This window comes from Salvia hispanica, chromosome 3 (assembly GCF_023119035.1).
Source record: "Salvia hispanica cultivar TCC Black 2014 chromosome 3, UniMelb_Shisp_WGS_1.0, whole genome shotgun sequence".
Classification (NCBI taxonomy): Eukaryota; Viridiplantae; Streptophyta; class Magnoliopsida; order Lamiales; family Lamiaceae; genus Salvia; species Salvia hispanica.
In genome coordinates, this window is record NC_062967.1 from 4,559,599 (window position 1) to 4,584,874 (window position 25,276).

At 35.3% G+C, this 25,276-nt stretch overlaps 5 protein-coding genes and 1 long non-coding RNA gene across 14 annotated transcripts; 4 read left to right on the top strand and 2 right to left on the bottom strand.

Annotated features, from left to right (window-relative positions):
- Positions 1–2,072: 2,072 nt before the first annotated feature.
- Positions 2,073–3,313, top strand: LOC125210826. Its single transcript, XM_048110424.1, has 2 exons — positions 2,073–2,177; positions 2,495–3,313. Exon 2 carries the CDS (start codon positions 2,496–2,498, stop codon positions 3,009–3,011), a length of 516 nt encoding a protein of 171 aa, XP_047966381.1. The 5' UTR covers positions 2,073–2,177; position 2,495; the 3' UTR covers positions 3,012–3,313.
- Positions 3,314–5,222: 1,909 nt separating this feature from the next.
- On the top strand, positions 5,223–7,636 carry LOC125211173. Its single transcript, XM_048110879.1, has 5 exons — positions 5,223–5,639; positions 5,852–6,012; positions 6,221–6,251; positions 6,650–6,758; positions 7,141–7,636. Exons 1-5 carry the CDS (start codon positions 5,310–5,312, stop codon positions 7,245–7,247), a joined length of 738 nt encoding a protein of 245 aa, XP_047966836.1. The 5' UTR covers positions 5,223–5,309; the 3' UTR covers positions 7,248–7,636.
- Positions 7,637–10,453: 2,817 nt separating this feature from the next.
- LOC125216116 lies at positions 10,454–11,204 on the bottom strand. The gene is made up of 2 exons (XR_007175358.1): positions 11,085–11,204; positions 10,454–11,021 (listed from the first exon to the last, which is right to left on the bottom strand). It is a non-coding gene; the product is annotated as an uncharacterized LOC125216116 (long non-coding RNA).
- Positions 11,205–13,284: 2,080 nt separating this feature from the next.
- LOC125211043 (AUGMIN subunit 3) lies at positions 13,285–20,484 on the top strand. The gene is made up of 18 exons (XM_048110722.1): positions 13,285–13,583; positions 14,554–14,590; positions 14,716–14,819; positions 15,226–15,421; positions 16,189–16,255; positions 16,656–16,759; positions 16,904–16,985; positions 17,381–17,435; positions 17,591–17,722; positions 18,186–18,255; positions 18,556–18,613; positions 18,727–18,782; positions 18,994–19,146; positions 19,295–19,406; positions 19,489–19,630; positions 19,828–19,903; positions 19,981–20,076; positions 20,176–20,484. The coding sequence occupies exons 1-18, from the start codon at positions 13,405–13,407 to the stop codon at positions 20,305–20,307; spliced, it is 1,851 nt and encodes a 616-aa protein (XP_047966679.1). The 5' UTR covers positions 13,285–13,404; the 3' UTR covers positions 20,308–20,484.
- A 390-nt stretch (positions 20,485–20,874) lies between these two features.
- Positions 20,875–24,699, top strand: LOC125215423 (josephin-like protein). Of its 9 annotated transcripts, none has more exons than XR_007175261.1 (5): positions 20,875–21,032; positions 21,259–21,369; positions 21,476–21,593; positions 21,917–22,638; positions 23,802–24,699. XR_007175261.1 is itself a non-coding variant. In XM_048116833.1 (4 exons), exons 3-4 carry the CDS (start codon positions 21,510–21,512, stop codon positions 22,370–22,372), a joined length of 540 nt encoding a protein of 179 aa, XP_047972790.1. In that variant the 5' UTR covers positions 20,875–21,037; positions 21,259–21,350; positions 21,476–21,509; the 3' UTR covers positions 22,373–22,664. The 9 variants fall into 9 exon arrangements, 6 of the variants coding, with proteins under 6 accessions (XP_047972790.1, XP_047972791.1, XP_047972785.1 ...); XR_007175263.1 differs by having other exon boundaries at positions 21,917–22,606; positions 23,791–24,699; XR_007175262.1 differs by having other exon boundaries at positions 21,917–22,606.
- Positions 23,122–24,465, bottom strand: LOC125215424. The gene is made up of 4 exons (XM_048116835.1): positions 24,387–24,465; positions 24,094–24,300; positions 23,821–23,997; positions 23,122–23,461 (listed from the first exon to the last, which is right to left on the bottom strand). The coding sequence occupies exons 1-4, from the start codon at positions 24,390–24,392 to the stop codon at positions 23,414–23,416; spliced, it is 438 nt and encodes a 145-aa protein (XP_047972792.1). The 5' UTR covers positions 24,393–24,465; the 3' UTR covers positions 23,122–23,413.
- Positions 24,700–25,276: the final 577 nt, after the last annotated feature.

A 25,276-nucleotide genomic window follows, 5' to 3' on the forward strand; every position in this document is an offset into this window, starting at 1 on the left:
TTCGGAATAAGAGCAGTGTAATGATGAGGTAAAATAGTAATCACAATAGGAGAGAGGCCCTAAACCCTAGAGCACAATATATATAGAGACAAATGTTGCCCACCACTCCCACTCCAACCTAACTTTAACCTAATCTCACAAAATCAAAATGTGTTCCAGTTCCGGAGACGCCGCTTCCGATAAACGCTTTCTCGCCGAGCTTCATGCAAAGTTGGGCACGCCCAGTTCTTCATCCACCTTAAAGAAAGAGGATTATTCTCAAGCTTTGATGCTCCTTCTCTGGAATAGGAAATATGAGGTAGCTCTGAGTGAAGAGCAAGCAGCTACTCTAGCTCAACGTGTCGCAGCCCAGGCTGAAATGGCTGTAGATGCCTTTGCAGCAACATCACTCGTCTTTGCTTCTCCTCATGAAGCAAAAGAGGCGGAGGCAGCTGAGCCCGTCGATGGACAACCTCCTGCGAAGAAACTCAAGGAGTAATGCTTTTATCAACTACTACTATTATATTAGGATGTATCTAAGTAATCTAGGAAAAAATTCTGGATTTGAATTTCACGGCCAGATCTCAACTTCCTTTTGTCTCTATTCCAGAATTTCATCAGAATTAGGTTTAGAGTAAGGGCTTTGTTAGCTTTTATTTTATGTAATGGATTTTATTTGCTTTATCTCACTTTTTTTATTATCTCTACCTTAAATACCATTCTATAATTTGTAAAATTCGAAATGACTTAGCATAAAATACCAAAATGATTTAGGAATTAGTACTCCTACTTAGATTAATCCTTTCGTATTCAAATCAATGAATCAGCATGCATATATATACATATATAATAACTGAATTTGAATTAAATGCAAATTAATTAGCACACATCAATAAACTAGTTTTTCCATTTTAATCATAACTCAAAACTGCGGAGTGGAGTGTATAGTCCTGAGATGAAACATTAAAATGATTTTTTTTTAATAATATATATTTAAAATAGTTAATTTAATGGTGGGACATGGTAAACGGAGACACTAATTTAATTTTTTAATATAAGTCCGTACAGAGTTTTGTTTTAATAATATAATATTTTTAAATGTTAATTTAATGGTGGGACATGGACATGGTAAATGGAGACACAAGGACTATGTAAATACGGCGGCATCGTCATTTTTTTCTTTTATCAATTTCTATATTCAGTAGAGCTTGATGGCAAATGATTGATAAGACCCTTCTTTTGGGGCAGCGGCGAGAGAATGAAATATATCCCGAGTTCAAGCACTGTGACATCTGACTCATTGTCAAGGATTTACTGAAGTTCCAAGCGAGGGTGGTGGCGAACGGGCTAAAGAGCGCTAAGATCAACGCTAGCGGTAGGAGGGGAAATGTGGTGGACCTGAACGAGCCTATGGAGGAGAGTTCTTGCACACAATTGCCTACAAATAGTCGTCGTCTCTCATTGGCATTAAAGCGACCAAGACAAAGGAGAAGGCAAAGACGACGACGTCTTGATCCTGGTCACAACGCAGAGAGTGTTTGTGTTGTTTTGAATATTGTTTTATACTCCCTCCGTCTCACATTTGGAGTCACTTATTTGTTATGGTTCGGATTTTAAGAAAGAGTTGAAGTGTGCAATAAATGAAGTGAGATGGTGGAGTGTGTAATAAATGAAGTGAGATGGTAGAGTTGGTTGAAGGTGGGTCTCTTTTGACTTTTGATTTTTATTTTGGTTTATTTTAATGTTGATAATGACATTTTGATGTAATTTTGATGAAGAATGAGGAAAATTTGTATGACCAAATATGGAAAATTCTAAAAGTGACTTTTAAACTGGGACGGACTTTTTTGGCAAAAAATGACTCTTAATCTGAGACGGAGGGAGTATCAACTATTCAACTTTTACTTATTAAATGCTAACTAGCCTTATATATATTTATAAATGCAAAGTATGGTAAAATAAAGAAGATACTAAAAGGCTCTATATTGCTTTAGAGGCTATTAAATACAACTAAAATTGATAAAATAAAATAAAAACATAAGTAATTAAAATGCTGTGAAAAAACTTAATTGGAATTTGTAATTTATGGAAAATGTAATTTTGAGGGCGATTTTAACCTAGCTAGTTAATCTGCTCTACAACAAAAAGTTGTCTTGCGTCTGACTGACTATTTCTCCGGCCGTCGGCGTGACCTCCAGGTATTCTCACCGTTTTTTCTTCTTATTATTATCATTTTAAAAGTAAGTTCCTTTTTTGCTGTGAAAAGAAATTTATTGGAATTTCTGATCCATTACTTTAGCAATTGTGATTTTTGGAACGATTTGGGGGATTTTAACCTAGCTCGTTAATTCGTTTTCGATACAAAAATTATCTTCATATTATCTCTCTAAAGCGTGATTAATTGTTCATTGATCATCAGGATCAAGTATTCTCACCGTTTTTCATGTTATAGAAAGTAGATAGATAAACCCCTTCTTGATCATTGGTTTTAAAATTAAGAGTTCTTTTTGTGCAGAATGGAGAAGAAGTACGCCTCCGCCGGAAAACCTCCCCTCCCTCCAAGGCCATACAACGGTGCAGATACGGAGCTCTTTAATCACTATATGATAAAATCCAGTGCTTCGGCCTTTATACGTACGGTGAAGAATGAGTACAAGCTCAAGGAAGAGTGGTCCGAAAAATACAATAAGAATCTGGCTCAACTTGTGTTAATCAAGCTTCGATCTAGCCTATCCGATGAGCCCGAACCCGTACCAAAGGTTCGCAATTATGGTTCGTTGGATGACGTTGCTTATTTCTTCTCAACAATTGTCCAGCTTCTCTTCAAGGTGGGGGGTATGTGGTCTTATGAGTATAATAACGATCTTATTCAATTAGCGTTAATCAAGCTTCGACCCAATAACCCAGGTGCTGCTAAGAAGAAGCGTAAGCCATTCAAAAAACCACTTTCTTTTCATGTTCATCATGCTAGTGCTAGTGCTAGCCCCTCCAAGAAGCTCAAGGCTGGATCATACAATATTTATATAGTGTGACTCACAATGTTATATTCTGCCCGATCTTAAATGTCGATTTCAGTTTAACTTTTTCTTGTTTTAAAGGTTAGCTGGTATTCTTCAACAAGTAGGAGTATGAAGTATTGTTAACTTTCTGTTCTGCTGCTAATTCTCTTATCATTTTAAGAATTAGATGGTGGTAGCATACATGGAATTCATCAACCCGAGAGCAAGTGTTGTGTTCTGCTGTTAATTCTCTCTGTGATTTATGTTATTTTAAATAGAGAGAATGGAAATTACTATGTTTATCTGTTTGTGCTGAAGCAGGGATACAAACATTGTTATTTGTTACCTTCATTGCATGGTTTTGCAGCAGAGGAGAAATGGCTCGTATGTAGTTGTCCTAGTATGACATAGGAATTGAACGCCATATTAACCACATATTTGATATATTTGATATAATTAGTGGCTAGGATTGAAGTTTTGAATTTGTATTAAATATGTGGTTTTCATTCAATCACATCCTGGGGGACTATTGTGTTTATATATAAGTATTAATTAGATTAAACGACTTGCAATATGATTTTATTTATTTTTTGCCTTTTCTTTATCCAAGTAGAAAATTTAATTTTTTTGGACATTTCATTTACCCTTAAGGCATACGTGTAATATTTCATGTAAGTTATTTATTTATGTATCAATTTATATTTACCTCAACTTGCATTACAAAATAAGATCAGCCTCTTATATGAGAAATAAGATCAATTATGATCTATTGCATTACAAAATAAATGGTGAAGATATAAAGTTAATAACATCAAAAAATTTAAGACGTGTACTGATCATTACAATGTATGCAATTATTATTTTTTCGCAAAACACATCCATAGGTCCTTGTACAATTTTTTCGTTTTACTAAGTCCATGTACTTTTATATTTGATATATTCCGATCCTTATTTAACGGAACCGTTAACTATTCCGTTATAAAATAACACGTCATATATCAATTATTTAATTATATTCCACGTAATATCCTAGTTGGAAAAAAAAACATAAAAAAAAAAAACTTCATAAAGAAATTCAAATTGCATTTTCCTGATTTATATCTCTACAACCAAACAATCAGTAATACTCAAACTACTACACCTTCAACTAACCTACGATTATCAATCTTCTTCAATGATTTTTAGCCCATATAATCAAACAAAAAATTTCTTCTTCTCTCTGCGTGTTGAAGACAAGCAAGAACAATGCCCCAAAAAATATACACACAAGATAAAGGAGGACACTTGCTAGAAGTTCAATATTTCTTTCATTTTGTTGTGCCATTTTTGGTTTCTGAAAAAAAGAAGATGAGGAATGATCCTTGTAATTGCCTAATTGTGGCGAAGAATTGACTGCTGATTGCAATCAAAATGTAACCAATTAAAATGCATTCAATGTGTTTGATGAAATTTCTAAACGAGATTTGGGATACTGTTCCTGCTTCAAAACAGTTGTTCCTACTTCTAAATGAGATTTTTGGGCGTAATTCCAGATTCAACTACTAAAAGTTCAAATTTATGAAAGCATTCCAATAGGGAAGAAGAACTTTCATCGGAGAACTACCTATGACGGCTAATTAGGAATTTATTTAAAGGAGGTTCACGTAGGGTAGGGTGTAGTATATTTAATTATCAAATGCGGATTTCATTAAATAAGATAAGATGTGGAGTTTATTTTATTAATAATAAGTGGAATACATGAGATATGATGTGGATTTTATTTGAATAACGATTGATGAAGTGGAATATATTTAACCGTTAAGTTAACGGATTGAATATAATATGTTAAAAATGATCTATTGATATAAAATCTGGAAGTACAAGGATCAATTAAGATGAAAAAATTGTACAAGGATCTATTAAAATAAACAATCAAAATACAAGGACCTATGGATGTATTTTGCCTTATTTTTTTGGAATGTACATGCATGTATGAGGAGCACAGACATCACCATGGAAAAATAAATAAAAATGGGAATAAACAAATGTAAAAGAAAAATTAATAGTTGTTTGTATCAAATTAATAGGAGTATTATTAATTGGTAAGATATTACTACTACTATAGTTTAGAAGGCATAATTATCAAAGAATGTATAGGTGTTGGGCTTATTTTGAAACATAAATTTTATGTTGAGCCCAACTATTATCCAAAGTCCAATTAATAAAAAAAAAATTTGGAGTATTTTTTTCACACTCGGCCGTGTGTGTTCGCCGCCAATTCTTCCCTCTTTTCTCGACACTCTGAAATACTGCCACATCTCCTTCTCATTTTCTGCACTAGCCAGTTTCCCGATGCTCTCTCTAGCCAGAAGAATCCAAGCCCCCCACCGCTTTCTCCAGATTGCGGCGGCGCAGCAGCTCCGCCATGCTCGAACTGAATCCGGCAACGACCGCCCACCCCGTAGCCGGCGGCGTTCTTCCAAGTTCTCTCCGTCGGCGATGTTGAGGAAAGCCGAGGATAAGTCGGAGTGGTGGGTGGTGGACGGTGAAATGCACGAAATTGGGGAAAATGTGCCGCTGCGAGAGCGCTTTGTGATCCCTAGGGATAACATTCCTAATAAGCGCCGGAAGCAGCTCCGAGAGCAGTTCATGCGACGCACTCGCCTCGTTCTCAAGGAATCGGTTTGTTTCTCTATTTAATTTTTCGCTATTTTGTCCTTTTAAAATATTTGTGAATCATTTATTGTTGTCAAATGCTAAATTTAGGGGGGAATAGAGGGGAAATTGTGGGATTGAGAAGTTTAGAGTTAGATTTTTGATTTGGTAATGATCATAATTTAAAGGATTGCTGTTGGTTAAACTTAAGCCACATTTGTTTTTATTGCAATGGAAAGGAGCATGAGCCTTGGTGCAAAAGATACATGGAACTATATAACGAGCTCAGAGAAAATTGGGAGAGGTTGTATTGGGATGATGGCTATTCTAAGAAACTTGCTGAGGATCATGCTAATTATGACTCACCCGATGATGATGATGAAGATTTCAATCCTTACAGGTTTGGTGCATTTCTTTGACCATTTCATCACCTGTCTTCTTACGTGGTTTGAACCATCATTATATAGATTATTGAACAATGTATCTCAGGACAATTCATGTTAACCTGTTCATGATTTTGTGTTACTTTCATTGCTTTTATCATTTTCCTTTTCCTTTTAGAAAAGAATATACTATATGGATGTAATGATTATCTCTCTTTTTTGCAGGAATAGACAGCCCCAAGCAGATCAAATCAAGGTAATTGTCTATAAACTAGTACTTGTTTTTTCAATTCTATATTGTGTGAATTGCAATCTGCATACTCATGGATTCATCGGTTTAATTCAAACTTTATGAAGAGTAATCTTTTAGCAGGAATTCATGTACTTGTAACTTTCGCATGCCCTTGCCTTCTACTACCCTGTCCTTAACTTATGCGTGTCTCCATTCCACTTTTTCCTCATCTGTCATGAGATAATGCTCATATGGAAGTTTGTAATTGTATTAGCTGGTATCTTATTCAATAAATTAATAGCTTGCTTTATTATTGTCTGTGTAAGTTTTGCCCTGTGCATTCTGGTGGCTCTAGAGTGATACATTAAGATTTTTTATAAGCCTCCTTTTGTAACATTTCAACTCGACATTTACCATTTTAGCTGCAGGTTCAATTTGTGGGGAGAAACAAGGAAAGCGACACCTGGGAAAAAGCTAGCCAAATCCGTGACAAATTTGAATATGATAGAGAGAGAAGAATGAGAGAAAAAGGTCAGTTGACTTGGTTATACTTTGATTGCTTTTTATTGGTACATGCTTGGTTTTGCATCTGATCTGATAAGTTAAAGCTAAAGAATTGGTTTTATAATTTTAATTCTGTACCAATGAACAATTAAACTGATATTCATTTAGATTTTATTTCTGGTTACTGGATTCACAAAACTTGGCATGCTTATTGGTGCATTGGCATCTAGCTCCTGCCATCATTTCTTTTTCCCTTTAGTCAAATCCGGTATAAAGTATATGATCATAGTTATGTAATGGAGACTGTATCAAATCTCAGTTTTGAAGGCACACCTAAAATTTCCGTACTGTCGGATTTCCCAGGGTCTTTATATTATACAGTATTATATTAATAGTTTTGAATTTGCAGCATTTGCCCCAATGAATGCAACGGATGACTCTGATATGAATCGCACAGTCTCAAGGAATGAGCCCTTTGACATCAGAAGATACATTTCTGAATCCGAGGAAGGGTGACTGACAGAATGAAGGATTTTATTCTGGAAATAGTGATACCCTTTGCTGTACAGTGATAAATTATTGCCCTTCAAGTAGCAGTTTCCTGGTGCAAGATGATCATGCTTCACCAATGAAAGAGATGTTCATTTCTACAAGTTCGGATCTTGATTATGAGAGAAGATCTGCCTGGGTATCAAAAATGGCATTGTCTGATAATTTCAACCTATAAGCTCTTAACTTGCAATTCTCCTAGGATCGAGGTTGCTCATGTGAATTCATGATGTGAGAGTACAAGATGATATGCCTCTCGTGTAAGTTTTTTTTGGTAGGCAGATGCAATTCTCCTATGACTTTTTTTTTATTTCAAGCATTTTCAGAGCATCAATTGAAGAACTTACTTTATGCTATGTACTTCATATATTTGATGCCCCTTAAATGACTATTTAAATTTAGAGTGAACTGCATGAAACATCCTGAACTTTGTATTTGTAACACCAGTGACCCCTAATAAAAAAAAATACCACCCCAAACTTTGTATTTGTAACACCAGTGACCCCTAATAAAAAAAAATACCACCCCATGAGTCTAACAAAATATACAATCACAAATTAGATATTTTTTGCCATTTTTAAATTGCCCAAATGGGCTGAAGGGTATTTTTGTCGTATCATCATGAAACCTGCAAACCTACTTGCATAATTTTGTCAAATCATTATATTTGGTGCAAATTTCCCGTGATTAGTTTTTATGAATATTTATGTCTCTCTATTCATTTGATTTCACTCAAATCAAACAAAGGTTCATCCATATTGATCAAACCAAGAAATTATGAATAATGTTATTAAATGAAATCAGACAAAAATAAAGACCATTTATCCGGTTTCGAATTTTCTCAGATGCCAAACACAACAGTTGAATATGAAGAAGTATTTGAAGCACGAAGTTTGGTTAATTTTAATTAATTCTATACTAGTATTTGAAAATTGAATATTAAATTATAGTACTAAATTCATTTTTTTTATGAATTGCCTCATGTATTTAAAAAGGATGCCTTTTGTAATGGTCGAATTGCGTTGGTTAATTCCACATTGTTTTGTTTATATTGAATTCATTTTTGTAAAAATAATAATAATTACATTCTACAAGAGTACCATAACCCAACATTGTGAGTCACAGTATGTAAACACTATTTCCTTCAATAAACTGATAGACACTGAAGAGAAGAGCAAAATATCCCAATAACATAACATTGCAAGTCATAATAGTAATACTATTCAGAGCATCAACAACAACTGGCTTAACTGGTTTATTGGATCGAAGCTTGATTAACGCTAATTGAACAAGATCATTAGTATATTCATTCATAAGACCAGCAGCCCTGCACCCGGAACACAACCTTGACCACGAAGTCATCCAATGAACCAAAATTAGGAAGCTTGGGTAGGGGTTTGGGGTTGTTGGATAGGCTAGATCAAAACTTGATTAACACAAGAGCCAGATTAATCGGCCTGAAATCACTTTTTAATGATGGAGTTTTTTCGTAAATTAATACTCCGTATGTATAGTTTGGTTGCTATATTAATCTTAGATTACTTATTTTAAACATTTTTCAATCATGTTTGAGAGTTGGCCCAATGGAGCACAAGAAAATAAATTGTATATTCCGAGACAAGTAGTCTAATTATTTATTCCATCACCTATTTTTGTACACATATATTAAGGCCGGTGTATATGTTCTTGGCCAACCCAGGCACGCAGCGTTTGCCGGTTGCAGAAAAAATGGGCTTCGTTCGAATTGTGAATATTTAGGTCTAAATTATCTTCTCCTACTACGTACTTAGTTTTCTTATTTGGGTTTCTCAAAGCACATTTAAATTTTCTTCTTCCTCCATTAATTTACTAGGTTTGGGTTATTTTGTTTGGGAAATAATAGCTTGTCTTAGTACTTTAGTCAGTTCTCGATTGTGGTCAAGTTCTTTGTTCCCAAAACGGATCTAATATCTCCACCAGCTCAATTAATTCATAATTATTAATAAATTATCAATTTGGTGTCATTTCCACTTTATTTATGAGAGAATTTTTAATTATTTTTAGTTTTTTTTTATCAAAATAAGATAAATATATAATTCATTTTACATCCAAAGACGTAATTTTGTAGCTGCCTTCATGCATAATACACATCAAACACACATCGTTCTTTCCTTTGAACTCCCCCTAATGGCCTAATGTTGTTTTTCTACAGTCCATGTAGTACACGCACGTGTTATGAAATATTCCAAAATCTGTGCAAAGCCACCCATCCAAGGACAAAAGTTGTTGCACCTAGACATAATTAATTTGATATGCAGAATTATGAAATGCTCAACTTTCATAATACTCATTGAAACATGATAAGAAACAAGCAAATACCATATTTATAGGCTGTCTATATGCATTAATATCCAAAACTTTCCTCAAAATTCCTCAAGTGAGGACCTTATCATCCCTTGCCAAGCAGGAGAGATAAAGCATATCATCTTTGCAATAGCTTACTTTTCAATAAACAGTTTAATGATATCTAAGACTAAGACTGCATAGTTAAATCGTTGCTTTAGGATGAGACTAAGTTATTGGCTACTAATGATTAAATCATGTCGAATGTGAGCATGGATCTCTATATAACCTGAGGATTGAAGATCAACTTGCATTACAACCTAAAATGACACCCAAAATTTTCTAATTAGCATTGCTCATGAGTGATGAAAGTTGAGAATCTTGAATTAGTCCAAATACTATCTACCTAGAAGACTGTCTTGTGTCATTTGCCGAGTGCAAGATGCATTGACCAAGGTTTATTAATGTTAAATCTATCATGTATTGTCCTAAATAGATAAGTTCCATAACTACATAAGAGTCATTGCATACTTTCCTCCTCATTTCTCTATGCTGCAAAAACGTGCAGTGAAGGTAACAATGTTCGTATCCCTGCAGCAAATAAATAGGCATACAGGGCAGCAGCTAAAGTAATTTACATTCTCTATATTTAAAACGTAACATAAATCACAGAGAGCAACTAAAGTAGCAAGATTCCTCAAACACAACACTTGCTCTCGGGTTGATGAATTCCCTCTCTGCTCCGACAATCATAAATTCATAAAATGATTGAGAACTAACAGCAAATGGAAGGTTAACAAATACTTCATACTCCTACTTGTTAAAGAACTCTAGCTAAAAACAAGAAAAACTACAAAAACTGATATTGACATTAAAGAACAGAATATCTCTTTAACATAACATACCCAGTCACAATATAAACATAATAAGCTATGATCCACCCTTGAGTTTCTTGGAGGGGCTAGCAATAGCATCATCAGAAAGTGGGTTTTGCTTTTTGGATGGGTTATACTTATAACTAAAAGCAACTGGTTTATCGGATCGAAGCTTGAATAAGGCTAATTGAATAAGATCCTCATTAAATTCAGTGGACCAGCTGCCCCCCACCTTGAAAACGAGCTGGACCATCATCGCAAAGATATTAGTAAAGGCATACAATGATAGACAGGGAACCTTTGGTTCGGGTTTGGGCTTGTTGGATAGGCTAGATCGAAGCTTGATTAACACAAGTTGAACCAGACTCTTATTATATTTTTCGGACCAATCTCCCGTCACCTTATACGTTTTCTTCACCATAGATACAAAGTATGCAGCATTCATTTTTATAATATAGTGATTACAGCGCACCGTATCGGCAACGTAGCCTGGCTTTGGAGGGAGAGGCGGTTTTCCGCCCTTCTTATCCATTCTAATTCTATTCTGCACAAAAACTAAATCTATTATTAAACCAATTCAAATAAGAAGAAAAAATGGTGAGAATACCTAATGATCAATGAGCAATCGCCGGAGAGATAGTCAGAATTAGAGACAGATTTTTGTATATTAACTAGTTAGGTTAAAATCCCCCAAATCGTTCCAAAAATCACAATTGAATCAGAAATTCCATTTGACAGCAAAAATGATCACTCAGCTTCAGCCGATACAGAATTTTGTACCGGAAACAAATTAATTTAAATTATTATTATCACTTCAGAAAAAATGCAATAATAATAATAATAAGATACTCCTATTTAGGTAGGAGTAGGATATATTGAGTTTCAGAAAATAATTGCATCAACGTAAATACATTAGGATCAAATTTATACTATTAGCCATTAGGGAACAAAAACTGTCAAACATAATGTATCAAATGAAAATTCTAAAATCATCTTAGATTTTAAAAATAACTGAATTGATTTTTCTCATTAACTCTCTTAACCTTTACAACTAATTAGTCGAGTCCTCAAATATTGTTAACATTTTGGGCTTTAAATTATTAAGATATGTTTGGTGAGCTCAAATTGGTTACATCCGTTTGCAATTGTATGTTTGGTGAGCTCAAATTGGTTACATCCGTTTGCAATTGTATGTCTGCATATGAAAACAACGGGGCATAACATGATGATGCCCCTTAAATTTAACAGTGAACTTCATGAAACGTCCCAAATTTTTGGGGTTTGTAACACCGGTGACCCCTAACAAAAAAATAAAAATACCACCATAGAAGTCTAACAAAATATACAATCACAAACCAAGTTTTTTCGGATCATAATACCCTCAGCCCCTAAAAGGGCATTTTCGTCAAACACAGACTTCATGCTGACTCCGCCCCTGCCATGTAGCCTGCTTCATGTACTGATACACTTACACATCAAGAGGATGTGACTTAAAAGTAGTATTTTCTCACTCTAAACAATGCAGATGCAACAACTTTTCGTGCTGGACGTGCTGAATCTTATTATTGATAATCTATTATTTATTTGATATTAGAAAGATATTGCATTTGCGTATTGTTATTATCGCATTCAATATTTATTTTGTATAATTTGATATTATGTGTGGATTTACTTGCCTTTTTTCCTTGTTCTTTTATCGTGAAATACATTTTTCAAAAGTCAAAATCATAATAATATATATTTTCAAATATTGCGATATTCAACTAATGATATGTTCTTATATTCTTTTTCGATATTGAGTGTGATATGTATGATTATATAATGCTACTCTAACTATGGGGATATTAACTCGTCTTCTCTTCAGAGCCTATTTCGTTATTGGAACCTATTCATCTTGTTTTTGTTATTTTTAATGTTAACTATAGTGTTCTTCAACAAGTAGGACTATGAAAACCTTATGGTATGCTGTTAATTCTCTATCATTTTATGATTGTTGTGTTTGACGAATCTTACTACTTTAGTTGCTCTATACTAGTACTAATTTATGTTATGCTTTAAATAGAGAGAATGGAAATTATTTTAGCTGTTCTATATGTCTCTTTATTTTCTGGTGAGGAAGCAGGGATACAAACATTGTTATTTTACCTTCATTGCATAGAAATGGTGAGAAGATGGACGAATGTATGCAATATGGCATGGAACTAATCTAGATTTAACATTTAGAAAGCCATAATTATTTCTGTCCATTTCTATGTGGTCAATGCATATATTATTCCCATCAGAAAAAAAAAATTCGACTAATAATATCATGATGCGGATATTTTTTCATATTTTATCAACAACTTTGAAAGTTTCGAGTTTTTTAATCTTTGATTATAATTTTTCAAAATTCCATAATATTTCATAGTTTATATCCTAATCCTAATAATTTAAAGCCCAAAATGTGTCGATTAATTAGTTGTAAAGGTAAAGAGAGTTAATGAGAGAAAAATCAATTCAGTTATTTTTAATATCTTTAAATAAGATCATTTAACAATTTTCACTGGGTACATTTCCCTTAGTACTATTACTATAAATTTGTTCCTAAATATATTCACGTTGATGCAATTATTATCTGCAACTGAAGTCTGAAACCCGGCATATCCTACTCCTACCAATTATTATTATTATTATTATTATTATTATTATTATTATTATTATTATTATTATTATTATTATTATTATTATTATTATTATTATTATTATTATTATTATTATTATTATTATTATTACTATTATTTGCATCTTCATTTTGAAATTTGAGTGAGAAAAAGGCAAGGCCGGCGCCAATACTGTAATTCGTTGCCCACACTTCATCATCTGGAGCAATATCGGAGACTAGATCTCCGGCGGATCTGAACCAGGAACTGCCATTTTCCGACGGGGAGATGAGCGGCGCTCGCCTCTGCGGCTTGTTGTCCGAATTGGGCTACGGAGGAGGTCCCGGTTCGTTGGACCCGGACAGCTTCGAATGGCCCTTCCAGTACGACGACGTTCGCCCCATTCTCGACTGGCTCTGCTCCAGCCTCCGCCCCTCCAATGTCCTCTCTCCCTCCGAACTCTCTCAGTAACCACTCCTCTCTCATCTTCATCAATTTCACATTTTCCCTTGTGCTACTGCCTCACTCAAGTAGAAATTGATGGAGAAAATAGGGGTTTCTGCATAGTTTTGTTCGTTTTATTTGTTTGGATTATATTGTGGCTGGTGTCTTCTTCGATTATGCTAAAAATTGGGAGGAAGAATGACATTGATTTCTCGTTTTTTAAAGTTAGGTTATTCTCTCTATTCGGCTGATTTGGCTCTCTTTGGGTCCAATGGTGAGAATTTGGGTTAATGTGATGCAGTGATGCAAGTGCTTCATGAATTACCACTTGCCGTACTGACATAGCTGGCTGTTTGATTTCGTGTTTATGGTTCCCAATTCCCCCGATATGTCGTCTTTCACAGTAGATAATCGAATCTTAACTTTTGTAGACACCTTGCACTCTTGATCTGGTGACTAATATGGCATTGTGACACCGTGAGCAAGTACTGTGGATGTTTGATGAAATACCGAAACACAAAAAACTGAAACTAAATTATTGAGAATATAAAGCCTTTCAATATGCAACGTTAGTGTGTTTTCATTTTCTATATGGCATTGTGACACCGTGAGCAAGTACTGTGGATGTTTGATGAAATACCGAAACACAAAAAACTGAAACTAAATTATTGAGAATATAAAGCCTTTCAATATGCAACGTTAGTGTGTTTTCATTTTCTATATGGCATTGTGACACCGTGAGCAAGTACTGTGGATGTTTGATGAAATACCGAAACACAAAAAACTGAAACTAAATTATTGAGAATATAAAGCCTTTCAATATGCAACGCTAGTGTGTTTTCATTTTCTATTTTGTTTGGCGTAGTTACTCATGTTGCCACGTGCCACTATGCTTTTTTATGTTGGGTGCTTCTTATTTTTCTCGTTCACCTATCTATGCTAAGATAGAAGCGCTCTTGATCTTGCTAACTATCACGTTCGATTTGTCTGTAGATATGAGCAGTTTCTACAAGATGGGAAGCTTTTGGAGGTATTTTATTTTTTCTAAAGCTTTTGGATACTCCTTTTCAGCTTGGGCTCTGCAGTTGAAGATATTGATTTCTTTGATACATCAGTCACTCTAAGCTCAAGCTCATATGTTTTACTTGTAATTAGGGAGAAGATTTGGACTTTGCTTTTGACAGTATTTCAGCATTTTCAGCCAGGAGAGACAACCAAGAGGCTGTTTTTGGAACTGAAGAAGGACTGAAAGAAATTCGGTGTGCATTATGTTTTGCAATTCTGTCAATATCTTTATTCCGAATTTAAAATCAATTGTAAAGTCAGTAATAGTCGTTGTGCATAATACTACTACTAGTTAATAACGGCATGAATATAGTAAGAAAAACTAGTTTTTTCTTCACAAGAACAACATGCTCTCACTATCAAAAAAGCCTTCAAAAGCTATAATTAGTTCTATCCATGTCGACGGGATCAATACATATGTCTTTCCTTCATTTGATTTGTAGTCTTATTTTGAAATCCGTGATCTTGTAAAAGTGAGAAGAAAGCCAAGATTCTGAGTTTGTGATTTTCTTTAATACTACCTATTATGTAAGAAACCTGTATGTTTATCCTCCCACACTTCTGTTCCTCATACTGTCATACGTATCCTTTTTTATTCAGTGATGCCACTGTAGCAGCAAAAGCTGAAGCTCTGGAGTTACAAAAGCAGCTTCGGCATCTGCAATTTCAGAATGATACGCTCACAGGGCAGGCTTCGTCATTAATTCAAGGGAGAAGAGCAAGAGTTGCTGCAACATCCAATGCCAATGGACAACTAACTACCATTGATGATAGCCTTTCAGCAAGAAATTTAGAGGTATGCTAGTATATATCAACTTTCCAGCCCTCATAGTCTTAATATGAATTTTGTGGTCTCTTCTCTTGTTATAATAAAGTTCCAGGTGATGATATTAAATTGCATGTCTGCATCTATTGTCTTTGATACTACTACATTGCTCCACATGCTGCACTTCCATTTTGACTGTATACAAGTTTATTTGGTTTGTAAAACTACTCAAATATGCCTAGACAGGCAGTAGTGCTTGAAATAGGTGTAGTTTTCTTATGTGATGATTATTGATGGTATTCTCATGTGAGAAACTTAAGAATTATGGAAATAGATTTGTATTATTAGAATGTCCAAAAGAATTAAACAGGCGTAGTTTTCTTTTAGATTCCAACTCGCCAAGGAAATAAATCTTGGAGGGTATTTGCTATCAAGTTTGGAAGTTGATCTAAAATATCACCAGGTGGCTTTCTGGGACAAATTGTGCATGTAGTGCTTGACCAAAGAAAAATATTCCTATAGAAGAGGGACTGCATTTGTGCTACATTCAAGTTGACAGTAGGATAAAATCTTGAAGGTGATAGTTGTAGTTCACTAGTTCCTCTTTATCACCACACATGTTTGAACCCAAAACAATTGCCTTGCTAAATTCATTGGTAAGATCAGTTTGTGCAAAGAAACCCCTGCATTATTTTAAATTTTGTAACGTTGTGGTCATTGTGATACATTTCCGACCTTACTGAAATTCATGTGACCATATCATACTTGTCATTTTAATTATTTTCCCTTGGTTATAGATGAATGCAGTTCTTGGACGATTAGCTTCCACTGCTGAGGAGTTGGCACATTATCATTCAGGGGATGGTAATATTTTTCCTTATTTCTTTGATATTACAAGCAAGAATATTTTATAATTTTTTTTATGGATGCACAGTTTTGGGTAGAAAATTGCAAATCCTTATTTTTTAATAGCATTTGTACTGTAAGTAAAGATGGCATAGTTTCAGTGCTCTGAAACAATTAACTAAGGGGTTGTAATTATCTAGATGGGGAAATAAAAACTCGGGATCGTTTCTCTTATAAGTGATGTACGTGGTATTTTTATTCGAGGTATAGTATTCGAGTAAATAGAAAAGAAACTCACTGTAAGATTCATCAAGATGATGACTATCTGACTAAGAGAAAAAAATTATATCAAGTTGTTTGACTTCTGCAGTTCAACCATGTCTTCCATGTGCCTGTTTAATGTTCTTTTGGCATGCAGATGATGGAATCTACTTGACATATGCTGATTTCCACTCATACTTGCTTGCGGATGCTGCCTGCATGAAGGAACTAAATCAATGGTTTTCAAAGCAACTGGACACGGTATAGAAGACACTCCCCCTTTATCTAATTATTCTATACTAACTTCTAGTTCTTTCGAGGTTTGGTGCCTGTTTATCTTGATATTGAAAGGATAGTTAAACTGGTTTCACACATCTGAATGGAGGGGTCATGTGTTTCCAATAGGGCCCTTACAGATTAGTGGCTGAGGAGGGGTCTAAATGCTCATGGGTTAGTCTCAATGAGATCTCAAATGTCGTGGTTAGAGGTATATCTTTCTAATCCCTCTTTTCTCTCTCCTCTATTGATTCTCTGTCATTCACATGACGGAGTGTGTGCACTAGTGTAAGTGCAATCGGGGCTATTTGTGTGTGTTTTTATATATTGGGTTTGTGCCTTCCTTTTCATATGTTCTTGATCATCTGTCTTGAATAAATTCATTTGATCCCGAATGAAACAGAAAGAAAAGAAAAAAACTACAAGTCTATAAGAATCAAAGTTGGATGGTTGAATTATAACTTCATTCACGTTTGCGTCATATCTCAGTCTTATTATGACAAGCGCATTCTGGAAACATGCACAAACCTCAAATGTCTAAATTTGTATGTTCATTGATCATATGTGTGCCACAGCCTTTGATTTTTTGTTTGATTCATGTTGTAGACTCTGAAAACACACAGCATCAACGCCTTACTGAGTTGCAGCGGCTCCGGTCCATGTAGGTATCCTTAATTGTCTAAGTTATTTCAAATTATTTTCAAATTTTAGCTTTTAACAGGTAAATTCTGAAATAGGATTTCCCACATTAATGATTCTTTTGTTGAGCTTTAATGAAGGGTCTCCTGAGTACTTATTGCTGTTAGTTTGTGCCAGATTTGGGACAAGTGAAAGACAATGGGTGGAAGCTCAAGTTGAGAATGCTAAGCAGCAAGCCTTCCTCATGACACTTAAAACTCAAGTAACATCAGATGAAGCACATATCCATCTTGACCTTCATTCTCTTAGGTAGTAGTTTACCTCAAAAAAAAAAATTCTTTATATTGTTGGAGTGATCTATGAAGAATAAGATATTCTTTGTTCGTAGAGATAATTCTACTTGACATATTGTGCAATCTACTGTTTGATTGTTTTTGTCTTCTTTTTAAAATGTAGACATGGTCATTCCAATTATAGAGGATTTTACGACAGAAAATAATTATAGATTAAATCCATTATTTTTTATGATGTAAAATGTTTAGAAAGCACACACTCTTTTTGCATCTTAAAAGAAGAGTGTGACTTCATGTAATTTGCTAATTCGGATATGATATGCGTGGACTCTGTTATAATTGCACATGTTCACAGATGTGATTCTTGCTTAATCAGTTCAAGCTTGTCTATACATATTTCTTATTTAGTTAATTTAGTTTTGTTTTGGTTCCTTGTGTTATATATGTGATATGTTTATCATGGTTAATATACCGAGCAGGAGAAAGCATGCTGAGCTGACTGGAGAACTATCAACTTTGTATCGCAAAGAAGAGAAGTTATTATCTGAGGTTTGGCAACAGCTGGAATTTTGTCATAATGGTTTCTCCTGAACAGTCCCACTCTACATTGCAGCTCAAATGCTATTTATACTCTTGCACGGAAGATTGGGTTCTAGCCCTTTTTATTTCAAATTTTTTCTGCTTAGCAATAGCATTTTGAGGCATGATTTTTATCGACCTACTCATCGATAAGAGATTGTGGTATGCACCCTAGGTCTTTGTTAGGAGTAAAGGCTATCATTGTCAGTCCTGAATGTCATCTTCTCATTGTTGATTTTATCTCATTATTGCAACCTATCTATTCTCCAGACAATTCCTGATCTTTGCTGGGAGCTTGCTCAGCTGCAGGACACATATATTTTGCAAGGTATGTATGTGCCCTGAGTGCTTATTTTTCTGTTGATAATCTATTTCACATATCTGGATCCTCAGTTTGTTGTGCTTCTAGTGTTAAAATGACAAGTTTCTTGCTCTGTGTAGGGGACTATGATTTAAAAGTCATGCGTCAGGAATTTTATATAAATCGACAAAAAGGGGTATTTACCACTCACCTACCTTATTACTATATCTTCTTATTTTGCACGAATAACATTCAGTTGACAAGTAAACTATGTTCACTCCGTCCTAAATACTAATCCGCTTTTTTAATCAAACCGGATTAATCTTGACTACATCATTCTGTCTTAAGCATGTATTCTCAAAATACTTATAGATATAATGACCTCTTCACCTTTTTACCTTCTGCAGTTCATACATCATTTGATGAATCAGCTATCTCGACATCAATTTTTGAAATTAGCCTGTCAAATGGAAAAGAAGACTATGCTTGGTGCTTTTTCCTTGCTGAAGGTAGTCGAATCAGAACTGCAAGGATACCTGTCAGCAAGTGATGGCAGAGTGGTAAGGATGCACCTAAGATAATTTAGGTTGATTAGCTGACTTATGATATTGGCAATCTGGCTCACATTCTCTGTTCTCTGTTTTGTGTCCCTTGTACTCATTGCTTATACTTTATGCACTCTGTGCGTATGTTATATCCTCTTCCAAGGGTCGTTGCATGGCACTGGTTCAAGCTGCCTCTGATTTACCTGAACAAGGAGCTGTTGATGACCGTGACACTTTTCTCCATGGTGTTAGAGATCTTCTGAGCATCTATTCAAGTAAGATGTCTTAAAAGGCATATTGGTTGTTTCTGTATAAAATTATTGAATGTATAACTCATGCAAATTCGTGAATCCACAGATGCTCAAGCTGGTTTGTCAACGTATGTGTCTGTGCCTGGCATTGTACAGCAATTATCCAACCTTCACTCGGAGCTGATGACTCTGCAATCTGACCTGGAATATACCCTTCCCGAGGACAGGAATAGATGTATTAATGAACTGTAAGTTATTAGCATGTGGAAGTCATGGTGCCATATCATTTATGCATGTCTACTATCATACCATTTCGCTCATGGAAATCGAGCACTGGAAATATTTGTAAAGCACCATGTTGAAAGTTTGCTCGTCCTAAAAAGGACTTTCGTGTTTGAGTCATATAAGAAGACAATCATAATCTTTACTGTGTATGTTGTTTCAGGTGTACCCTTGTTCAAAGTTTGCAGCAGTTATTGTTTGCATCATCTACGACGGCTCAACCTATATTGACTCCCTGGGTACATGCTACTGCTAATATTTGCCATTTTAAATCAACTGTGCTCTTGATACTTACGAGATGATGTATGTTTGGTAGACTCTAATGAAGGAGCTGGATGAGATGGGAAAAATTAATGCAAAGCTCTCAGCTGCAGTTGAAGATGTCACCCTCGAACACTGCAAGAAGAATGAGGTACGATCTGCCTACACAAAATCCTAATCTTTTCCAAATCGATTCTTGGAGTTATATATGATAGTGTTAGTGAATCCCGACATCTTCGACTCAATGCAGATCGTTAAACATCATTCACAAGAGATTGCGGTTCAGAGGCGAGTATTCGTTGATTTCTTCTGCAACCCAGAACGTTTGAGGAACCAGGTCAAGGAACTGACTGCTCGAGTCAGGGCGTTGCAGGCGTCGTAATTCAACGTACAGAATACTCTTGTATGTATATAATATCATCATCTCTTCTCTGAAGAAAAATGATGCATTCATTTCATTTCTACCAAAATGGAAGTGCTTGTATTTCAGCTACAGATAATTAACATTTGATTTTGTGCTAGGCTTGGTTTTTAATGTAAAACCGTTTGCTTCTTTTAAGTAGAGGTTACGATGTCGTTGTACGATTTATTTTTATTAGTTATGCGAATGTGAGTTCTCTTAAATTTGAAATCGTCAATTTTTCTCTCTTTTTAAATTTGGAGTGAAATATTAATACTAATATTCTCATATATAATTTGCTTTTCAAAGAAAAATAATACTCCTACTCCACATTATATAGCACAGCTCAATAGTGACTTAGTGAGCATTAAATAAAGAAGTTTAAGAGATTGAGATATAATTGGCATAATTACTAAAACTTGAAATAGATTTTAAAAGTTAGAAAAAATCGAACTACTAAAACTTGAAATAGAATTGATAATTTTTATTTTTATTTTGATTTGAAACTCTTCTAAATTTAAACAAATTACAATAACACAGAATATTTGTCCAAACCCGATCAGATATACTTCAACTCTTTGTAATTCCTGAATTCGAAATCGTGAGTTGCTGAGAGGACAGTAATTTTAGATCGGTTTTGCTCGTCTCTTTCCCTCTACAATTCTCTCTGCATATCTTTCCCCGCCGGTGAATCAATGAAACGAATTGTGAGGTTTTTACTTGCTTAATTAATTTCCTTTTGCTGGACTTTTCGTTTCAAGTGATTTGGTTTCAGTTCGTTTTATTCTAGACTCATTGTGCCCAGTGTGTGAAAATCAAATTGAAAAAACAACTCTTAATTATGATCCAGGATCACGTTACAGCATGTTAATTGACCTTATCATACTATAACACTGTTCTTCTCTTGTTTTCGCGCTTGTGATTCGTCTGCAGATCACCTAGATTTCGTAATTCGTATATGATGCTGGAGTAATTTCTTCCCGACTGTTGCGTCCAATTGATTCCTGCTTGTACGGTTTCTATTCGTGAGTCGTATTGATGCTGGTGATGCATTTTCCCCCTAATTTGAGATTAACATATCCTATATATTATATTATCTACCTTTGAGAAACCGATGATTTGAAATCTACTTTAACTTTGTCATTTGTAGGCTTGTTTCTTTGTGCGATTCTAGATAGTGGATCATGGATACTGAGAGGAAATTGATATACCATGAGAGGCAAAGACTGCAATTCTGCTTATTGCACACCCTCAACAATCTCTTCCAGGTATCCCTACCTCAAAACCCTGGCTGCTTCTACTTTCTCATACTTCCCCTAAAACAATTCGTGTGTTTAGTCGAATGATTTTATCGTTGGGAGCTAAGTATAACGTACGACTACGTATCGCAGTGTGCTGTCCGACTAAATTTTACTATAACTGGATGCAAAATATGGATTTCGTATGTGTTTAGATAAATTTGTATACCCTGAATATGAATGACTACCACATTAGTAATTTGTTGGTCTGTTGTTATACTCGTCTTGCTTAGTTGTATCTGAACCCTTTAGAGTAATTAATTTTGTAATGGAGTTTGTGATTTGTGGTTTAGGAGAAGGATGCATTTTCAAGAGCGGCATTGAATGCCATTGCTCGAAGACTTGACCTTCAGGATCCGAACCAGTCATCATGGACTCCATTGTCAGTAGTTTTTAAGTCTCATCACAATGTGGTTACAGGGAACTATGATGTCAATGTACTGATTGCCGCACTTGAAGAAAGGGGTAAGACGGTGAAATGGCATGATCGGAGATGTGGGGCATCCACAATCGGTCTTGATGATAAATTGTTTGGCATCGTGCTCAATGTTCCGGTCAAAAGGTATGGCGGCCTGTGGAAAGGCAGGCATTGGATTGCATTGAGAAGAGTTGATAGTGCTTGGTACAATCTGGATAGTGATTTTTCCTCTCCCTATCAATTCAAGAATACCGAAGAAATAACAGAACTCTTGGATGGTGTGATTTCAACTGGAGGCGAGATTTTGCTTGTTATGAATGGCGAAGACTGAGATTAAAGGAACAACAAAAGAGTTTTGTTTTTGTCCTATGCCTTTCAGCAGCCTATTCGACGCAGCATAAGGCTCTTGGTGTGACTAACTCTTTCGAACTTGAGAAGTTAAAGGCGTTAATAAGTTCGACATGGAAAGAGTTTTGTTTTTGTTTCGTGCCATTCCTATTCCTAAGCAGTCTCAAGGCTTTGCAAGCTTCAAGTGTTTTGTGATCAATTGTGCAGTTGTTTTCTGGTATGTTCGTTGAACTTGAACTTAAACCAAAGGTATTAACTGTTGTATATTCTGCTTTCTTGCATTCAAATCGAATCTGCATCATTCAAATCGAATCTGCATCTATATACTTTTGATAAATGCTCTGTTTGTAAATAAGTACACTTTCTCATATGCTTACATTTAATTTCATGTTTCAGATTGTGCATTTATACAATGTTTCAAAAAGGGTGTTGTGTTGTTAATTTTTTATGCGTCACTTTTTCTGACATTACATTTATCTTTGTTTTTTAGAGTGTTTTCTTCCTCCGTAAATCTTCTTTTCAGCAAGAATGCGACTTGACATGCTAGCATTTGAGATTGATGTTATTCACGTAATACTAATATTGGCAACTCATCCTTGAAGATAATCATACAAAATAATTGAGTTGCTTAAAAATGAAATGACAGAACAAAAATAGCAAATTGTTTGCCGCAAGATGGAACAGTGTAGCCTTCAAAAACAAATAAACGACGAAACAGTGTAAAACAGCAGATTGAAGAAAGAGAGAAAGATAATGATGGTGTAGAATGCTTACAATGATAACTTGCAGTTTAAATTCTCAAAATAAGCCTAAAGCAATATGACAACATATTCTACTCGCTAAAAAGGCGACAAAAAAGAGAAGCAATTAACACCAAGATTAAGAGTGGGTATCATTATCATCATATCATTATCACTATCAGGATAAGATAATGATTTTAAAAGCAAAATAAACTAGCACTAAATTTAACAATTCATACTACTTTCCCCCATAATTCTTGTATTTACCAAAACCTATGAATCTCTCAATTAACGCAGGGCCGCAGGCAGCTGAAGAAGCCCCATCCTTTTTTCTGCACAGAATGCACAATTTCATCAGAGCTCACTCAAAACAAGAGAAATTGAATATTCAAACAAAAATGTAAAGAGACTGCTGCATATTCTGTGTATATACGCAGCTGAAATAGACAAAATTCATGATGTTATTCGAAAGGTGAGAGACGTGATAATTGCTAGATTCCAACGACGTACTTTTCCTTTGGAAACTTTGCGATTAACTTTATTCGTATGAAGAAGTTACTGCCAAATTTATTTTCTAGTAGAAGTACCAAATATTATCACTCTTGGATTGATAGATCTCTGCTTTTTGAAATAAACACCTCGCATTCATTCACATTTGTAGAAAAATGGAAGGAAATTTCGGATTGTTTACCTTTTTGGCTTGTTGACGGAGGAGGTGAGGAGAGATCTTATACAGATCTTCATCAACAGCTTTCGGAGCTTGTCTGCGAGGGGCAGGGCTCGGCGAGGAACTCAGATCGCAGTCGCATTCCGCCCACGCATCTTTCTGATTTTTCCCCTCTCTCTCTCTAGGATACACTGCCTTCCCCTGCAGCTCACAATTAACCGATTCAGTCACTCAAATCGAATGCCTCACATCGGAATTAGGGATTGGGAGATGAATTAGGGTGGAGAAGGAGCTTACACGTCGGCGGGGAACGACGATGACGGCAGGGGTGAGGACTTCATTGTCGTACAAATCGCCGGCGACGTAGAGATCGCGGTCCTCGGAGTAGCTGTAGCGGAGGAGAGCGGCTTGGCGCGCGGATTCGAAGCACTGAGTGAAGGGGAGGTCGTCGTTGTGGCAATCCCAGCTGCCGAAGGGGGGGACGTGGCTCCTCCAGTAGAAATCCTGCAGTGAGAAGAGAGTGACATTGTCAATAATTTGTAGAGGAAAAAGTGAAGGAGGCGGTTGGGGTTTACTATCACTACTACTACCTCCATGGAAATTGGTTGGTGATTTGCAGAGAAGATAGAATATGTGTGAGAATGATGTGAGAGACTTTTAGGGATGAGCTTTTCAGTGGCGCATGCTTTGTCCAGTATTTAAAGGGAGGGAATGAAAGAGAAAAACACTAGTTATGGGCCCCACCTGGTTTTCTATGCCGCGTCCTTTTCCTTTTCTTTTTTCCTTTTTCTTTTCTTTTTTATGTTTATAAATAGTCAATCTACCAATTTCCTCTAAAAATTTGGTCAAAGGTATGACGTGAAAAAATTACAATTTTTATAATATAGGAATATTTAGCATGAATCTGAATTTTTGGTGCTGTGATAGTTGGGAATTGGGATGGTGCTAATACAGAATCACAAATCGAACAGCATAGTAAGTTGAATTATTGACAAAGCTAGATATTTTTCGTTAGATCGAAGAAATATGTTAGGAGTTAATTTTACATGCTCATACGACAATATCACACTTGTTATTAGTGGTCATATCTTAAGATAGATCGTTGTTTCGATATAAATTTTTGCATTTATTGTCATGTCCGGAGATATAAAATCTGAAATTACAAAAATATTACATCTATTTTTTTAGAAAGTCGGTGGAAAGAACATAGACCCGAGGTATCGGCATACCTAGAACACTAACTAGAGTGGGGGTGCGACCGTTGGGTGAGGTGTTTGGCAAGGAATTGGTGTGGGCTGTGGGGTGTGTGTGTTTAGTAAAAGCAAAGATAAAGTATAGGAAAAAGCTTGTGGGAAAATTGGAAAGAAAAGAATGAATTAAAATGTCGATGAAGGGATAGAGAAACAGATAATGAGATTGATCTTGAGTTTAATTGATTTTGAACATAATAATTTTATCACTTTTTAACTGCCTTAATTAA

What these genes read in the sequence shown, in the direction of transcription:
- LOC125210826 (XM_048110424.1), top strand. Translation starts at nt 2,496, where the DNA reads ATGGAGAAGAAGTACGCCTCCGCCGGAAAACCTCCCCTCCCTCCAAGG.
- LOC125211173 (XM_048110879.1), top strand. Translation starts at nt 5,310, where the DNA reads ATGCTCTCTCTAGCCAGAAGAATCCAAGCCCCCCACCGCTTTCTCCAG. An exon ending in GCCTCGTTCTCAAGGAATCG is followed by an intron (nt 5,640 to 5,851) that starts GTTTGTTTCTCT and finishes TGCAATGGAAAG; the next exon opens with GAGCATGAGCCTTGGTGCAA. An exon ending in GAAGATTTCAATCCTTACAG is followed by an intron (nt 6,013 to 6,220) that starts GTTTGGTGCATT and finishes TCTTTTTTGCAG; the next exon opens with GAATAGACAGCCCCAAGCAG.
- LOC125211043 (XM_048110722.1), top strand. Translation starts at nt 13,405, where the DNA reads ATGAGCGGCGCTCGCCTCTGCGGCTTGTTGTCCGAATTGGGCTACGGA. An exon ending in CAGCAAGTGATGGCAGAGTG is followed by an intron (nt 19,147 to 19,294) that starts GTAAGGATGCAC and finishes TCCTCTTCCAAG; the next exon opens with GGTCGTTGCATGGCACTGGT. An exon ending in AATAGATGTATTAATGAACT is followed by an intron (nt 19,631 to 19,827) that starts GTAAGTTATTAG and finishes ATGTTGTTTCAG; the next exon opens with GTGTACCCTTGTTCAAAGTT.
- LOC125215423 (XM_048116833.1), top strand. Translation starts at nt 21,510, where the DNA reads ATGGATACTGAGAGGAAATTGATATACCATGAGAGGCAAAGACTGCAA. An exon ending in CCCTCAACAATCTCTTCCAG is followed by an intron (nt 21,594 to 21,916) that starts GTATCCCTACCT and finishes TTTGTGGTTTAG; the next exon opens with GAGAAGGATGCATTTTCAAG.
- LOC125215424 (XM_048116835.1), bottom strand. An exon ending in TCGTCGTTCCCCGCCGACGT is followed by an intron (nt 23,998 to 24,093) that starts GTAAGCTCCTTC and finishes TGTGAGCTGCAG; the next exon opens with GGGAAGGCAGTGTATCCTAG. An exon ending in TCCGTCAACAAGCCAAAAAG is followed by an intron (nt 23,462 to 23,820) that starts GTAAACAATCCG and finishes CATTCTGTGCAG; the next exon opens with AAAAAAGGATGGGGCTTCTT.